General features: G+C 45.4%; 1 protein-coding gene and 1 pseudogene across 1 annotated transcript; both read left to right on the top strand.

Annotated features, from left to right (window-relative positions):
* The first annotated feature begins 742 nt into the window (after window positions 1–742).
* On the top strand, window positions 743–7658 carry LOC139531948 (tripartite motif-containing protein 16-like; annotated as a pseudogene).
* Window positions 7659–8030: 372 nt separating this feature from the next.
* On the top strand, window positions 8031–10920 carry LOC139531399 (tripartite motif-containing protein 16-like). Its single transcript, XM_071327849.1, has 5 exons — window positions 8031–8057; window positions 9087–9284; window positions 9484–9640; window positions 9788–9847; window positions 10040–10920. The coding sequence occupies exons 1-5, from the start codon at window positions 8031–8033 to the stop codon at window positions 10564–10566; spliced, it is 969 nt and encodes a 322-aa protein (XP_071183950.1). The 3' UTR covers window positions 10567–10920.
* Window positions 10921–16225: the final 5305 nt, after the last annotated feature.

Below are 16225 nucleotides of genomic sequence, written 5' to 3' on the forward strand. Positions count from 1 at the left end.
TCTGTCTGGAGGAATGGGCCAAAATTCACCCAATTTATTGTGGGAAGCTTGTGGAAGGCTACCTGACACGTTTGACCCAAGTTAAACAATTTAAAGGCAATGCTACCAAATACTAATTGACTATTCATTCTCTCTACTATTATTTTGACATTTCACATTCTTAAAATAAAGTGGTGATCCTAACTGACCTAAAACAGGGAATTTTTACTAGGATTAAATGTCAGGAATTGTAAAAACAACTGAATTTAAATGTATTTGGTTAAGGTGTATGTAAACTTCCGACTTCAACTGTAGATTCTGGTCCATGTTGAGTACAATGCTTCCCACAGTTGTCAAGTTGGCTGGATGTCCTTTGGGTGGTGGACCATTCTTGATACACACGGGAAACTGTTGAGCGTGGAAAAACCCAGCAGTATTGTAGTTCTTGACACACTCAAACCAGTGCGCCTGGCACCTACTACCATACCCTGTTCAAAGGCGCTTAAAACTTTTGTCTTGCCCAATCACACTTTGAATGTCACACATACACAATCCAAGCCTTAATTGTCTCAAGGCTTTAAAATACTTCTTTAACCTGTCTCCTCCCCTTAATTTACACTTATTCAAGTGGATTTAACAAGTGAATAAGGGATCAATAAGGGATCAAAGCTTTCACCTGGTCAGTCAATGTCATGGAAAGAGAATGAACCCTAAACTACCCTAGCATTTTATGCATTGTACTACATGCTCTCTTCGTCCCTCTAACTAACCCCACCTCCTGGCATAACCAGGAAGTCCCTCCCCCTCCCACAAACTCTCTTCTGAGAAAACGAAACTTATCTGAGTCGCAGTGTCGTTTTTCTGTGTGGAAGTGAAAAACAGTCCAAATGGCTCAGCAGGCAGTTCTGCTGGACCAGGATCAGTTCTGTTGTTCTGTCTGTCTGGATCTACTGAAGGAGCCAGTAGCTATTCCCTGTGGACACAGTTACTGTAGGAGCTGTATTGAGGGCTGCTGGGATCAGGATGATCTGAATGGGATCTACAGCTGTCCTCAGTGCAGACAGACCTTCAGTCCAAGGCCTGCTCTGATAAAAAACACCATATTGGCTGAAGTGGTGGAGAAACTGAAGAAGACAGGACTTCAGGCTGATCCCATTGATCTGTGCTATGCTGGACCTGGAGATGTGGCATGTGATTTCTGCACTGGGACCAGAAAGCCCTCATGTCCTGTCTGGTGTGTCTGGTGTCTTTCTGCAAGACTCACCTCCAGCCTCACTATAGTGTCCCTGCACTAAAGAAGCACAAGCTGGTCAAAGCCTCCACACAGCTACAGGAGAACATCTGCTCCCGTCATGACGAACTGCTGAAGATTTACTGTCGTACCGATCAGAATTGTATCTGTTATCTGTGTATGGTGGATGATCATAAAGGCCATGATACAGTGTCAGCTGCAGCGGAGAGGACCGAGAAACAGGTTAGACCAGAATAACTTGTTGGTGACTCTGATAAACAAATAATTTAATATACAGCAGGAGGGCTGTTTGAATATGAGAAACATATATAATTAGTTACATGAAAAACATTGTCTAAATGTATCACCATTAGCTGTAGTCACACACCATCATTTTCTTTTGAGTCCAAAGTTATGTTTAAACTATATGATATGAGTACTGTAAAGAAACATAATAATTCAACTAAAATCATAGATATATAATTTTGCAGTGGGACTTCGAATTACAATTTAAATCCTACTCCCTATATCATAATACTATACTATTGCACTACTGGACAAATAAATCTTGATAGCTCAATGAACAGTGTTTCTCCATAGAGTCAGCTGGGGATGAGTCAGCAGAAGCTCCAACAGAGAATCCAGGAGAGAGAGAAGGAGCTGAAGGAGCTCCAACAGGCTGTGGAATCTCTCAAGGTAAGTATTATTGACCAGGGACCAGTTAAAAAAAATAAAAAGTAATCTGGATCATTATAATCCGGATTCTGTAGTGCTATTATTTATATTTTGAATCCATGATCAGATCTCTACCTGTTTTTTGGGCCAGTTTCCTGGACTGGTTATGGTACTACTTCTACACTGTCATAGGGAAACAGAGATGAGTAAACTACATGAATAAAGGTACCTAGATTAAAGAGAGACATTTAACAACTGACCACATACCTATTATGCGATCAATTTAATGAACCTTTGTTTTTCAGATGTTAGAAAGTTTTTAGTTAGTTACATTGAAATGTATTCACCTTTTTAAATCCATCCCGAATCCACCGTTTCCAGTGGGATTAAGATAATCAACATTTTCGGCTTCAAAACAATCCTAATCACTATTTTAGAGATTAGAAAAATGCAAAAACTGCTTTTAATCCGGATTAAAGGTCAGATTGGATTACCACACTCAAATATATAAAATGGTGCCGGAGAAGATGGCAGACGTTTTACGTGCCCCCAACCGATTGTGTTTTTTTTTTGTGTGTTTTTTGCATTGTTTGGAACTTATTTTTGTACTTATTTTGTACATAATGTTGCCGCTACCGTCTCTTATGACCGAAATGAACTTCTGGACATCAGGACTGCGATTACTCGCCACGGACTGGCAGAATCCTTTTTTTCCTTCAACGAGTCTGACGAGGCCGACGCGAACGATATACTGCTTTCTCGGGAACAGGCCCAGATCCCTGTGATTTGCGTGAAGAGGAGGCGGAGAAAAAGTGGCCCGGAGAACGGGCTGCCTTCTGAGAATTCGTGGGCGATCGAATAATCCCCCACTTCCTTCCATTCTGCTAGCAAACATGCAATCATTGGACACTAAAATAGATGACCTATGTGGGAGATTAAACTACCAACGGGACATTCAAAACTGTAATGCTTCACGGAGACGTGGCTGAACAACGACACTATCAACATACAGGCTGGTTATACGCTGCACCGGCAGGATAGAACAGCGGCGTCTGCTAAGACAAGGAGCGGCGGACTATGTATATTTGTAAATAACAGCTGGTGCACGATATCTAAGGAAGTCTCGAGCTACTGCTCACCTGAGGTAGAGTATCTCATGATAAACTGTAGACCACACTACCTACCTAGAGAGTTTTCCTCTGTATTTTACGTAGCTGTTTACATACCACCACAGTCAGAGGCTGGCACTAAGACAGCATTGAATGAGCTGTATTCCGCCATAAGAAAACAAGAAAACGCTCACCAAGAGGCAGCGCTCCTTGTAGCCTGGGACTTTAATGCAGGAAAACTTAAATAATTTTTTCAAAATTTCTTTCAGCATGTTAAATGTACAACCAGAGGGGAAACAAACCTGGACCACCTTTATTCCACACACAGAGATGCATCCAAAGCTCACCCTCCGTTTGGCAAATCTGACCATAATTCTATCCTGATTCCTGCCTACAGGCAAAAATTAAAGCAGGAAGCACCAATGACTAGATTATATATTTTTTAAAAGTGGTCAGATGAAGCAGATGCTAAACTACAGGACTGTTTTGCTAGCAAAGACTGGAATATGTTCCGGGATTCTTCGAATGGCATTGAGGAGTACACCACATCAGTCAGTCTTTATCAATAAGTGCATCGATGACGTCGTACCCACAGTGACTGTACGTACCTACCCAAACCAGAAGCCATGGATTACAGGAAACATCCACACTGAGCTAAAGGGTAGAGCTGCCACTTTCAATAAGCGGGGCTCTAACCCGGAAGCTTAGAAGAAATCCCTCTATGCCCTCTGACGAAACATCAAACAGGCAAAGCGTCAATAGAGGACTAAGATCGAATCAAGCTACACCAGCTCCGACGCTCGTCGGATGTGGCAGGGCTTGCAAACTATTACAGACTACAAAGGGAAGCACACCCGAGAGCTGCCCAGTGACACGAGCCTACCAGACGAGCTGAATAACTTCTATGCTCGCTTCGAGAAAAGCAACACCGAGCATGCATGAGAGCATCAGCTGTTCCGGACGACTGTGTGATCACGCTCTCCGTAGCCGATGTGAGTAAGACCTTTAAACAGGTCATCATTCACAAGACAGATTACCAGGACGTGTACTCTGAGCATGCGCTGACCAACTGGCAAGTGTCTTCACTGACATTTTCAACGTGTCCCTGACCGACTCTGTTATACAGAGGCAAACGAAACGCACACCTATTTAAGCGAGGTGCTGGCTAGCGGAGTGGAACACTTGAAAAATAAAGGAGAGCCGCACACTCTAGGAGCTCAGATGCAAAAATGTAATGTCCAACATTTTGACAGACAAGCTGTCTTCATCAGGGTATAATGACAAACAGGTGACTCGTTTATGTGAGGTGACTCGTTTATATAGTGTCAAAACACACACACAGGTGTCTGTAATCATGGCCGGGTGTAGCCTGATGTCATTGGTTAATTCGCATATATTAAAATAGCATACAAAAAACTAATGGATAGCGTACGATCATAGATAAGACTACAAACATTTACAATAGCAAAATCACAAGAATGGCTTCAGATCAAAGTCTACGTTGAGACCGAAGGGAGCAAGGGTCTTTAAATTAAAGAGCCAGGTAGCCTCTCGTTTTAACAATAAATTATTGAGGTCACCCCCTCTCCTAGGGAGGGTGACATGTTCAATGCCAATATAACGTAGAGACGAAATCGCGTGATTTGCTTCCAAAAAGTGGGCCGCAACTGGGTAAGTCGAGTTTTTGCACCTAATGGTGCTACGATGCTCCGAGATTCGTACTTTTATTTTGCGCTTTGTTTTACCCACATCATTTTTACCACAAGGACAAGTTATAAGATAAATAACTGCCTTAGTGGAGCACGTGATAACACCTTTGATTGGGATCTGTTTCCCTGTTTGGGGGTGTTTGAAGGATCTACATTTATAAGTGCCATTGCATTGTGCACAGCCATTACACTTGTAGTTTCCATCCAGTAGGGGCGCAAATAGACGTTGTGCAGGGATATCTTGGGGTGGTAAATCAGAGTTCATCAATTGATCTCTGAGATTTTTGCCAGCAAGAATACGACCAAGGGATGTTCCGAAAACACATTACCGATACTATCATCGGATCTTAGAATGTGCCAATTTTTGTGAACGATTCCCTTAATTTGATCAAAGCACTTTGAATAGTGGGTAGTTACAAGGTACTTGAGGTAACTGAGGTAATATACACTGAGTGTACAAAACATTAGGGACATCTGCTCTTTCCTTGACATAGACTGACCAGGTGAATCCAAGTGAAAACTATAATGGGGGGGGGTCCAAGTGCAACTCAATATTAGGAAGGTGTTCTTAATGTTTTGTACAGTCACTGTATATTTTTTTTTTATGTGGGCCTCTATGAAGGGTTCTACCTAGGACACTTTTATTTCTAGGTTTTACATTTTTCTGGAGGGTTGGGTTGTGGGTAATTGTGAATCCCTGTTCTTTGCCATTAGTTCACTTACGGTTCGTTGTACCTTTGATTTTGATTGTTGTTTTATTCTACTTGTATTGTTTCTGGGTTTATGTTTCTGGGTTTCGGTGGGGTGCCTAGACTGATACCGTCAGTGATATAGCTTATTCAGATTAAAAGGGTTCTAGATTGAACCTTATTCCTCTGCAATAAAACGTTTTGGGGGGAAAAAATTATACTTAAACATAGAGCCTTCTCTTCTCTCTTTGTGTCTTAACAGCACACTGCACAGGCAGCAGTGGAGGACAGTGATAGGATCTTTACTGAGCTGATCCACTCCATTGAGAGAAGGTGCTCTGAGGTGAAGGAGCTGATCAGAGACCAGGAGAAGGCTCAAGTGAGTCAAGCTGATGGACTCCTGGAGCAACTGGAGCAGGAGATAGCTGAGCTGAGGAGGAGAAACGCTGAGCTGGAGCAGCTCTCTCACACAGAGGATCATATCCATTTTCTCCAGGTAACTAAACTTCCTTGTTACAGGTGATACAGAAATGTACTTGTGAAACTGTACATTTAGTCAATTATACTCTATTCTCCATATCAGTATTCACGTTACCTGACATTAATAAAAAATATTTGATCACAAAAACATTGTCAATTATCTACTCTCGCTCTGTCTCTCTCCCACACTCTCTTTATCTCTGTCTCTCTCCAGAGTTATCAGTCTCTCTCCAGTCCCAGTGTCTCTTCAGACTTACCCAGCGTCGTTATCTATCCTCAGTACTTTGGAGATGTGAATAAGGCTGTTTCTGATGTCAGAGAGAAACTAGAAGACGTCCTTAAAGGAGAATGGACCAAGATCTCCACCACAGGTGAGTTGAAAATAATGCTAACACAATACATAGTGTAAGAACACCAAGTTTAGACCAGTCAGAGGTCCTCTAGTCACGACTTTATACATGTACAATATGGTATGCTGATAATATTCTCTCTCTCTGTGAATGTCTATTTCTGTAGTGAATTCAGTGAATGATGTACTGCCTCCAGAGCCCAAGACTAGAGAACAGTTCTTACAATGTGAGTTTCTTCATCAAGTAACTAAGAGTCTCTTTTTCTGACATTACTACAAACCTTGTGATATATCAATAGTAGATACTGCTCACATTGATCTCTTCTCTGCTGTAATCAAAGACAGGGTAGATACAGTACAGTACGTCCCTTAACTTACTGTTCTAACTCCCCTCATTGGTCTCTGCTCTGCTCTTCTCCCAGATTCCTGTCAGCTCACACTGGACCCAAACACAGCACAGAAATCCCTCTCTCTGTCTGAGGGAAACAGAAAGGTGACAGTTGTTAAAGCTGTTAACGATCCAAATCCTGACCATCCAGACAGATTCACTGGTTGGTGGCAGGTCCTTTGTAGAGAGGGTCTGTCTGGACGCTGTTACTGGGAGGTGGAGTTTCATCGTGGGACTGTTTTTATAGCAGTCTCGTATAAAGACATAAGTAGAATAGGGAAGGTTAATGGCTCTAGATTCGGATACAATGACAAGTCTTGGGGTTTAGAGTGCTCTAGTAATGGTTATATTTTCAGACACAATAATGTTGGGACTAAAGTGTCAGGCCCTCAGTCCTCCAGAGTAGGAGTGTACCTGGATCACAAGGCAGGTATTCTGTCCTTCTACAGCATCTCTGACACAATGGGCCTCCTCCACACAGTCGAAACCACGTTCACTAAACCCCTCTTTCCTGGGATATGGAATAGGTATTTAAACAATTCTGCTGAGCTGTGTAAACTGTCGAGTTCCCCATATTAGAGTGATGGTAAATGCTCTTTTAGTCTGGTATGTACAATAATTGTTCTGAGGGATATCATCTTAATTGTAGTGTATGTTTCAATCTTATACGTTCACATTCATATTGATGTATTATCACTTTGATGTACATTCTGAATAACAACCACTGTATTGATTTCTTGTAAGAATAAGTATATAGGTTGTGTTATTATTTACCTATTGATCCTTGAATTTGAATCTGTTGAATTTCCTCAAATATATCTAGGCCTATATATTGTATATCAATCTGGTGCTAAACAATTACTACTCAATCAATTACCCAGCAGATGGTGATATGGCAAAATCAAATCAAATGATTCCACATTTTTTGATTTACAGCACCTCTGCCTCTCAGTAAACCACCAAAATAAACTAGATTTCGATATTTTTGTCTTTAAGTTGTATGTTCTAAACTACATGAGTGACAATGCAATTAAAGAACCTTATATTTAGCAGCAGTGTGTATGCGTGTGTGCGTGCCTGCGAGTGGGGTGCATGTGTGGTGAGGGACGTGTGTGTGTGTGTGTGTGTGTGTGTGTGTGTGTGTGTGTGTGTGTGTGTGTGTGTGTGTGTGTGGGGGGGGGGGGGGGGGGGGGGGCGCGTGTCTACCCTGACACTAGGTGAATGTTTACTCCATTTTATTTCATTCATGATCATTAAGTAAAATATAAGCGAGCTAGAAGACTTCACTTTGGATTCATTCTTTGAAATCTTTTATACTAAAGTGTCACGTTCGTCGTCTGAAGATGAGGAATCATCGGACCAAAGCGCAGCAAGGGTTCATGTTCATTTATTAAAACAGAACACTAAACAAAATAACGAGAATGAACGGAACGAAACAGTCCTGTCAGGTGCAGCAACACAAAACAGAAAACAACTACCCACAAAACACAGGTGGGAAAAGGCTACCTAAGTATGGTTCTCAATCAGAGACAACGATAGACAGCTGCCTCTGATTGAGAACTACACCCGGCCAAACACACAGAAATAGAAAACATAGAACACACAACATAGAATGCCCACCCTAACTCACGCCCTGACCAAACCAAAATAGAGACATAAAAAGGTACTCTAAGGTCAGGGCGTGACATAAAGTTAACCGAGGAAGACAGTCTACTGCACTTAATACAAACAACTAAACAACATGGTCTGAGTCTTTTAAGACTTGGCATTTGTCCTGTTCTGTTTCCATAGCTGTACCATTTAAGATAGAATGTGATTGGTCAGGCTATGGCCAATGCACAACGATTCATCATATCAAAGGATATTTGCATGTGGACATTGAATTAAACTTTTAAATAGCTCAAAATAGCATCTAATCTGTACCTTCTTACAATCACAGTATTTTTGAAAAGGTATAGAAACATGTTACATTCATAGACAGTTCTATTTGCCTCTCATTTTGAATAAAGACTCCAGAAAACGGACATTGAAATAGTAATGGTTTTCATTATTTCTCATCCTGCATTAATACCCTTTAGTTTATCTAGTGAACTCTAATGTAGACATCAGAAAAATAACACATTTGGTCTAGGTACACAATGTACCTTTTAATGGTTCATTGTATATTACCTACCCATAATATTCATACTCATAATTGTATACAATGAATTGTGGACACAGAGGCAAATCAATCATTCACTTTACATTATGTTTCAATATCCAGTATACATTTGTCTGGCTATGTTGTAAAGGTAGGAACCATACACTTACAATGAAATTGATTTACAAGTATGGCACATGTAGCCAAAACTTCTTACGTGAATAGGCTGCTCTAATGTTAAGTCCTGGATCACAATTCATGTTATTGGACCGCCCCCTGTCGGAGAAGATATGTTACCTCTAAATATATGGCTCTGGAGGAAAGTGTGTTTAAATAGGAGTGGGCTGAGCTGATCCACTCCTTTGAGGGAAGCCGTTCTGAGGTGAAGGAGCTGATCAGAGCCCAGGAGAAGGCTCAAGTGAGTCAAGCTGATGGACTCCTGGAGCAACTGGAGCAGGAGATAGCTGAGCTGAGGAGGAGAAACGCTGAGCTGGAGCAGCTCTCTCACACAGAGGATCACATCCATTTCCTCCAGGTAACTAAACTTCCTTGTTACAGGTGATTCAGAAATGAACTTGTTGTGAAACTATATATTTTGTCAATTATACTTTATTCTCCATATCAGTATTCATGTTACCTGACATTAATAAAACATATTTGATCGCAAAAAACATTGTCAATTATCTACTCTCTCTCTCTCTTCTTTCTCTCTCTCACACTCTCTCTCTCTCCAGAGTTATCAGTCTCTCTCCAGTCCCAGTGTCTCTTCAGACTTACCCAGCATCGTTTTCCATCCTCAGTACTTTGGAGATGTGAATAAGGCTGTTTCTGAGGTCAGAGAGAAACTAGAAGACTTCCTTAAAGGAGAATGGACCAAGATCTTCACCACAGGTGAGTTGAAAATAATACTAACACAATATATAGTGTAAGAACACCTAGTTTAGACCAATCAGAGGTCCTATAGTCATCACTTTATACATGTGCAATATGGTATGCTGATAATATTCGCTCTCTCTGTGAATACCTGTGTGTCTGTAGTGAATTCAGTGGATGTTTTACTGCCTCCAGAGCCCAAGACTAGAGAACAGTTCTTACAGTGTGAGTTTCTTCATCAAGTAACTAATGGTCTCTTTTATCTGACACTACTCACAAATCTTGTGATATATCAATTGTAGATACTGCTCTCATTGATCTCTTCTCTGCTGTAATCAAAGACAGGGTAGATACAGTACAGTATGTGCCTTAACTTACTGTTCTAACTCCCCTCATTGGTCTCTGCTCTTCTCCCAGATTCCTGTCAGCTCACACTGGACCCAAACACAGCACATCATTTCCTCTCTCTGTCTGAGGGAAACAGAAAGGTGACAGTTGTTAATGCTTTTAACAATCTACATCCTGACCATCCAGACAGATTCACTGATTGGTGGCAGGTCCTTTGTAGAGAGGGTCTGTCTGGACGCTGTTACTGGGAGGTGGAGTGTCATCATGGGACTATTACAGCAGTCTCTTATAAAGACATAAGTGGAATACGGATGGTTAATGATTCCAGATTCGGATACAATGACAAGTCTTGGGGTTTAGAGTGCTCTGGTAATGGTTATAGTTTCAGACACAATAATGTTAGGACTAAAGTATCAGGCCCTCAGTCCTCCAGAGTAGGAGTGTACCTGGATCACAAGGCAGGTATTCTGTCCTTCTACAGCGTCTCTGACACAATGAGCCTCCTCCACACAGTCCGAACCACGTTCACTAAACCCCTCTTTCCTGGGATATGGGTTGGGTACACAAATAATTCTGCTGAGCTGTGTAAACTATAGAGTTCCCCATACTAGAACAACGGTTAATGCTCTTTTAGTCTGGTATGTACAATTATTTTGATTGATTTAATCTTTACTTTAGGTTTTAATCACATCCATATTGATGTATTCTCACTTTGATGAAGTCTAAACTAAAAAACGACTGCTGTATTGATATCTTATCTCCAGTCCCATCAATTACATATTGTGTATTTAACCCTCTGTTTCCCCTCATGTCCTTGTCGGAGATTGTTTTATTGTATGTGATTGTGCTAGTATGTGTTAGTGTGCGACGGGTTTTGTACCCACTTTGTTATTTTTATATATTTTGGTTTTTGGAGTTTGGTCAGCACTTATTAAACGACTCTGTTTATACCAAGTTTGTTCTCCTGTGCCTGACTTCCCTGCCACCAACACGCACCTATTACAGAATCTCTGACCCCAACTATGGAGTCAGCAGGAGAAGGTACCCCGGCCATTGAGGTGGAGGAGTGCATCCAGGAGCATGCAGTTATGCTTCACCATCTTGGCGTCGCCATGGATCGCGTTGTCCAGACAATGGACCGCTGGGAGAGACAGGGAGTTCTTCCAGCGCCTCCACCAGCACAACCGGGGTCTCACTTGAGCGCCCCTTTCCCGCCTGAACCCAGTGGGATCCGTCTCTCCTTGCCCCAGGAGTACGACGGGAGTGCTGCGAACTGCCAGGGGTTCTTGTTATAATTAAACCTTTATCTGGCCACCGTCCACCCGGCTCCATCGGACCGTGAGAGGGTGTCCGCCCTCGTCTCGTGCCTCACCGGGAGAGCCCTGGAGTGGGCCAACGCCGTGTGGAGAGAGGGAGATGCGGCGTTGGACCAGTTTGAGGAGTTCACCCGCCGTGAACCCCTTCGACCACCCGCCCGAGAGTAGAGCGGCGGGTGAGCGCCTCTACCATCCGAGGAGCGCCCAGGAGTTCGCCCTGGAGTTTAGGACCCTGGCTGCTGGCGCGGGATGGAACAACAGGGCCCTGATCGACCATTATCGTTGTAGTCTGCGCGAGGACGTCCGTCGGGAGCTGGCCTGCAGAGACACCACCCTCACATTTGACCAGCTGGTGGACCTGTCCATCCGTCTGGACAACCTGCTGGCTACTCGCGGACGTTCAGATCGGGGTCTGGTGGTTCCATCCTCCCGCACCCCCTCCAATTCTCATGGAGCTGGGAGGGGCGATGCGCAGGGAGACTGGAGGGGGTTCCCGCCCGTGCACCATCAGTGGCTGCAGAGGTCACACTGCCGGTCACACTGCCGGTCGGTGCCGGGTTGGTTCCTCTGGGAATCGAGGCAGCAGGCAGAGTGCTCTGGCATCACCCCAGGTGAGCTGGCTCCATTCTCACCCAGAGCCCTCTGTTGTACATATGTTTGTGTCTGTTACGTTCCCTCAATTCTGTTACGTTCTGTTACGTTTTTTAAAACTTTTTGTCTGTTACGTTCCCTCGATTCAGGCTTGGCTGGGGATCAGTATAGGGATCCCTATTGTTCCCGTGGATGTGCCCTTCCTCGTTCACGCCTCAGATAGTCGACCATTAGGGTCAGAGTTAATTAGTGAGGCCACTGCGCCGTTGGGCATGGTGACACAGGGGGGTCATATGGAGAGAATTAGTCTCTTCCTCATTGACTCTCCTGCGTTTCCTGTGGTGCTGGGCCTACCCTGGTTAGCTTGTCATATCCCCACTGTTTATTGGCCACAGAGGGTTCTCACGGGGTGGTCGCGAGAGTGCTCAGGTAGGTGTTTAGGGGTTTCCGTTGATGCTACTACGGTGGAAAGCCCAGACCAGGTCTCCACCGTGCGCATTCCCCCTGAATATGCCGATTTGGCTCTCGCCTTCTCCAAAAAGAAGGCGACTCAATCACCACCTCATCGACGAGGCGATTCTGCGATAGATCTCCTGGTAGACGCTGCACTTCCCAGGAGTCACGTGTATCCCCTCTCACAAGCAGAAACGGAGGCTATGGAAACATATGTCTCCGAATCCCTGCGTCAGGGGTACATTCGGTCATCCACTTCACCCGCCTCCTCAAGTTTATTTTTTGTGAAGAAGAAGGAGGGAGGTCTACGCCCGTGTATTTACGGGGTCTGAATCAGATCCCTGTGAGGTATAGCTACCCACTACCGCTCATAGCCACAGCGATAGTCAATGCACAGGGAGCGCTTCTTCAGTAAACTAGATCTCAGGAGTGCTTACAATCTGGTGCGTATCCGAGAGGGAGACGAGTGGAAGACGGATTTCAGTACCACCTCTGGGCACTATGAGTACCTCGTCATGCCGTACGGGTTGATGAATGCGCCATCAGTCTTCCAAGCCTTTGTAGACAAGATTTTCAGGGACCTGCACGGGCAGGGTGTAGTGGTGTATATTGATGACATTTTGATATACTCCGCTACACGCGCTGAGCATGTGTCCCTGGTGCGCAGAGTGCTTGGTCGCCTGTTGGAGCATGACCTGTACGTCAAGGCTGAGAAATGCCTGTTCTTCCAACAGTCCGTCTCCTTTCTAGGGTATCGCATTTCCACTTCAGGGGGTGGAGATGGAGAGTGACCGCATTGCAGCCGTGTGTAATTGGCCAACTCCCACCACGGTAAAGGCGGTGCAGCGGTTCTTAGGGTTTGCCAACTACTACCGGAGGTTTATCCGGGGTTTTGGTCAGGTGGTGGCTCCCATAACCTCACTGCTGAAGGGGGGCCCGGTACACTTGCAGTGGTCAGCTGAGGCGGACAGGGCTTTTAGTCAGGGCTCTGTTTACTTCGGCTCCCGTGCTGGCTCATCCGGATCCCTCTTTTGCGTTCATAGTGGAGGTGGAAGCGTCTGAGGCTGGGATAGGAGCGGTACTCTCTCAGCGCTCGGGTACGCCACCTAAGCTCCGCCCCTGTGCCTTCTTCTTGAAGAAGCTCAGCCCGGTGGAGCGAAACTATGATCTGGGGGACCGGGAGCTGTTGGCTGTTGTCAAGGCCTTGAAGGCGTGGAGACATTGGCTTGAGGGGGTCAAACACCCATTTCTAATCTGGACTGACCACCGCAATCTGGAGTACATCTGGGTGGCGAGGAGACTGAACCCTGGCCAGGCAAGGTGGGCCATGTTTTTCACCCGTTTTGTTTTTACCCTTTCCTACCGACCAGGCTCTCAGAACGTTAAGGCAGACTCATTGTCCCGGCTGTATGACACAGAGGAGCGGCCCATGGATCCCACTCCCATACTCCCGGTCTCTTGCCTGGTGGCACAGGTAGTGTGGGAGCTGGACGTGGACATTGAGCAGGCGTTGCGTACAGAGCCCACTCCCCTTCAGAGTCCGGCTGGGCGTCTGTATGTTCCGTCTGCTGTCCGTGACCGGCTGATCTATTAGGCCCATATGTCACCCTCCTCTGGTCATCCTGGTATCGGTCGGACGGTGCGCTGTCTTAGTGGGAAGTACTGGAGGCCCACTTTAGCTAAGGACATGAGGGTTTATGTTTCCTCCTGCTCGGTGTGCATCCAGTGCAAGGCTCCTAGACACCTGCCCAGAGGTAAGTTACAACCCTTACCCGTTCCACAACGGCCATGGTCGCACCTGTCGGTGGATTTCCTGACTGATCTTCCTCCTTCACAGGGTAACACCACGATCCTGGTCGTTGTGGATCGTTTTTCTATGTCGTCTCCTCCCGTTGCCCGGTCTACCTACGGCCCTACAGACTGCGGAGGCTCTATTTACACACGTCTTCCGGCACTACAGGGTGCCTGAGGATATAGTGTCTCATCGGGGTCCCCAGTTCACGTCGAGGGTCTGGAGGGCGTTCATGGAGCGTCTGGGGGTCTCGGTCAGCCTTACCTCCGAGAGTAACGGGCAGATGGAGAGAGTAAATCAGGATGTGGGTAGGTTTCTGAGGTCTTATTGCCAGGACCGGCCGGGGGAGTGGGCAGCGTTCGTGCCCTGGGCAGAGATGGCCCAGAACTCGCTCCGCCACTCCTCCACTAACCTTTCCCCCTTCCAGTGTGTATTGGGGTATCAGCCGGTTCTGGCTCCTTGGCATCAGAGTCAGACCGAGGCTCCTGCGGTGGTTGACTGGTTCCGGCGCACGGAGGAAACATGGGAGGCCGCGCATGTCCCCCCTCAGCGTGCCGTACAGCGCCAGAAAGTGGGCGCAGACCGTCACCGCAGTGAGGCCCCGGTGTTCGCACCGGGGGACCGGGTCTGGCTCTCGACCCGAAACCTGCCCCTCCCTCTGCCTGCCCTGTCGGAAGCTGGGTCTGCGGTTTGTGGGGCCATTTAAAGTCCTGAGGAAAGTGAACGAGGTATGTTACCGGTTACAACTTCTCCCTGATTACCATATTAACCCCTCGTTCCATGTGTCTCTCCTCAGGCCGGTGGTGGCTGGCCCACTCCAGGAGTCTGAGGTACGGGAGGTTCCTCCGCCCCCTCTGGACATCGAGGGGGCCCCGGCGTACTCCGTTCGTTCCATACTGGATTCGAGACGTCGGGCGAGGGGCCTTCAGTACCTCGTGGATTGGGAGGGGTATGGTCTGGAGGAGAGATGCTGGGTTCCAGTGGAGGACGTGTTGGATCCTTCTTTGCCGTGAGATTTCCACCGTCTCCATCCGGATCACCCTGCGCCTCGCCCTTCGGGTCGTCCCCGAGGTCGGGGGGGGGGGGGACTGTCACGACTTCCGCCGAAGTCGGTCCCTTTCCTTGTTCGGGCGGTGTACGGCGGTCGACGTCACCGACCTTCTAGACATCACTGATCCATTTTTCATTTTCCATTGGTTTTGTCTTATCTTCCTTCTCACCTGGTTCCAATCCCATCAATTTCATGTTGTGTATTTAACCCTTGTCGGAGATTGTTTTATTGTATGTGATTGTGCTAGTATGTGTTGGTGTGCGATTGGGTTTGTACCCACTTTGTTATTTTTATATATTTTGATTTTTGGAGTTTGGTCAGCACTTATTAAACGACTCCGTTTATACCAAGTTCGTTCTCCTGCGCCTGACTTCCCTGCCACCAACACGCACCTATTACATATGTACTGCATATGCTCTGATGCTGCAGATTTACTACTCAATCAACCGTCCAGCAGATGGTGATATACTGTAACAAACAATATAATATTAAACATGGCTTGATTTACCTCTTGCCACTCAGCAAACCACCAACAATAAACAATATTTCCTTATGTTCGTTTTAAGTGTTTATGCTATAAACTAAATGAGTAAATAAAGAAGATTATATTTAGCTGTGTCTACACGGACACTCTTGGTGACTTTTTACTCCATTTAATTTCATTCCTCAATCATTAAGTAAAATGTAAGCAAGCTAGATTACTTCACTTTGAATTCACTCTTTTGAATGTTTGAATTTGTAAGTTAACTGAGGAGGACCAACTACTGCAAATTATACAAACAACCAAACAACAAACTTAGCAAGACCTGGCATTTGTCCTGTTCTGTTTCCAAACAGAATGTGATGGGTCGGGCTGTGGCCACTGCACAAAGATACCGGAAAAAAACGTAACTACATCTCATTGACTGAGCCGAGCATTTAATCATATTTCTCTCTCAATAAACTTCTCCCCTTTACTACTACAAATGTATCATATCAAGGGTATTTGCATGTGGACATTGAATTATCCTTTCAAATTGCTCAAAATAGCAGTTAATCTTGCACTTTCTACA

The sequence above is a fragment of the Salvelinus alpinus genome, chromosome 10 (assembly GCF_045679555.1).
Source record: "Salvelinus alpinus chromosome 10, SLU_Salpinus.1, whole genome shotgun sequence".
NCBI lineage: Eukaryota > Metazoa > Chordata > Actinopteri > Salmoniformes > Salmonidae > Salvelinus > Salvelinus alpinus.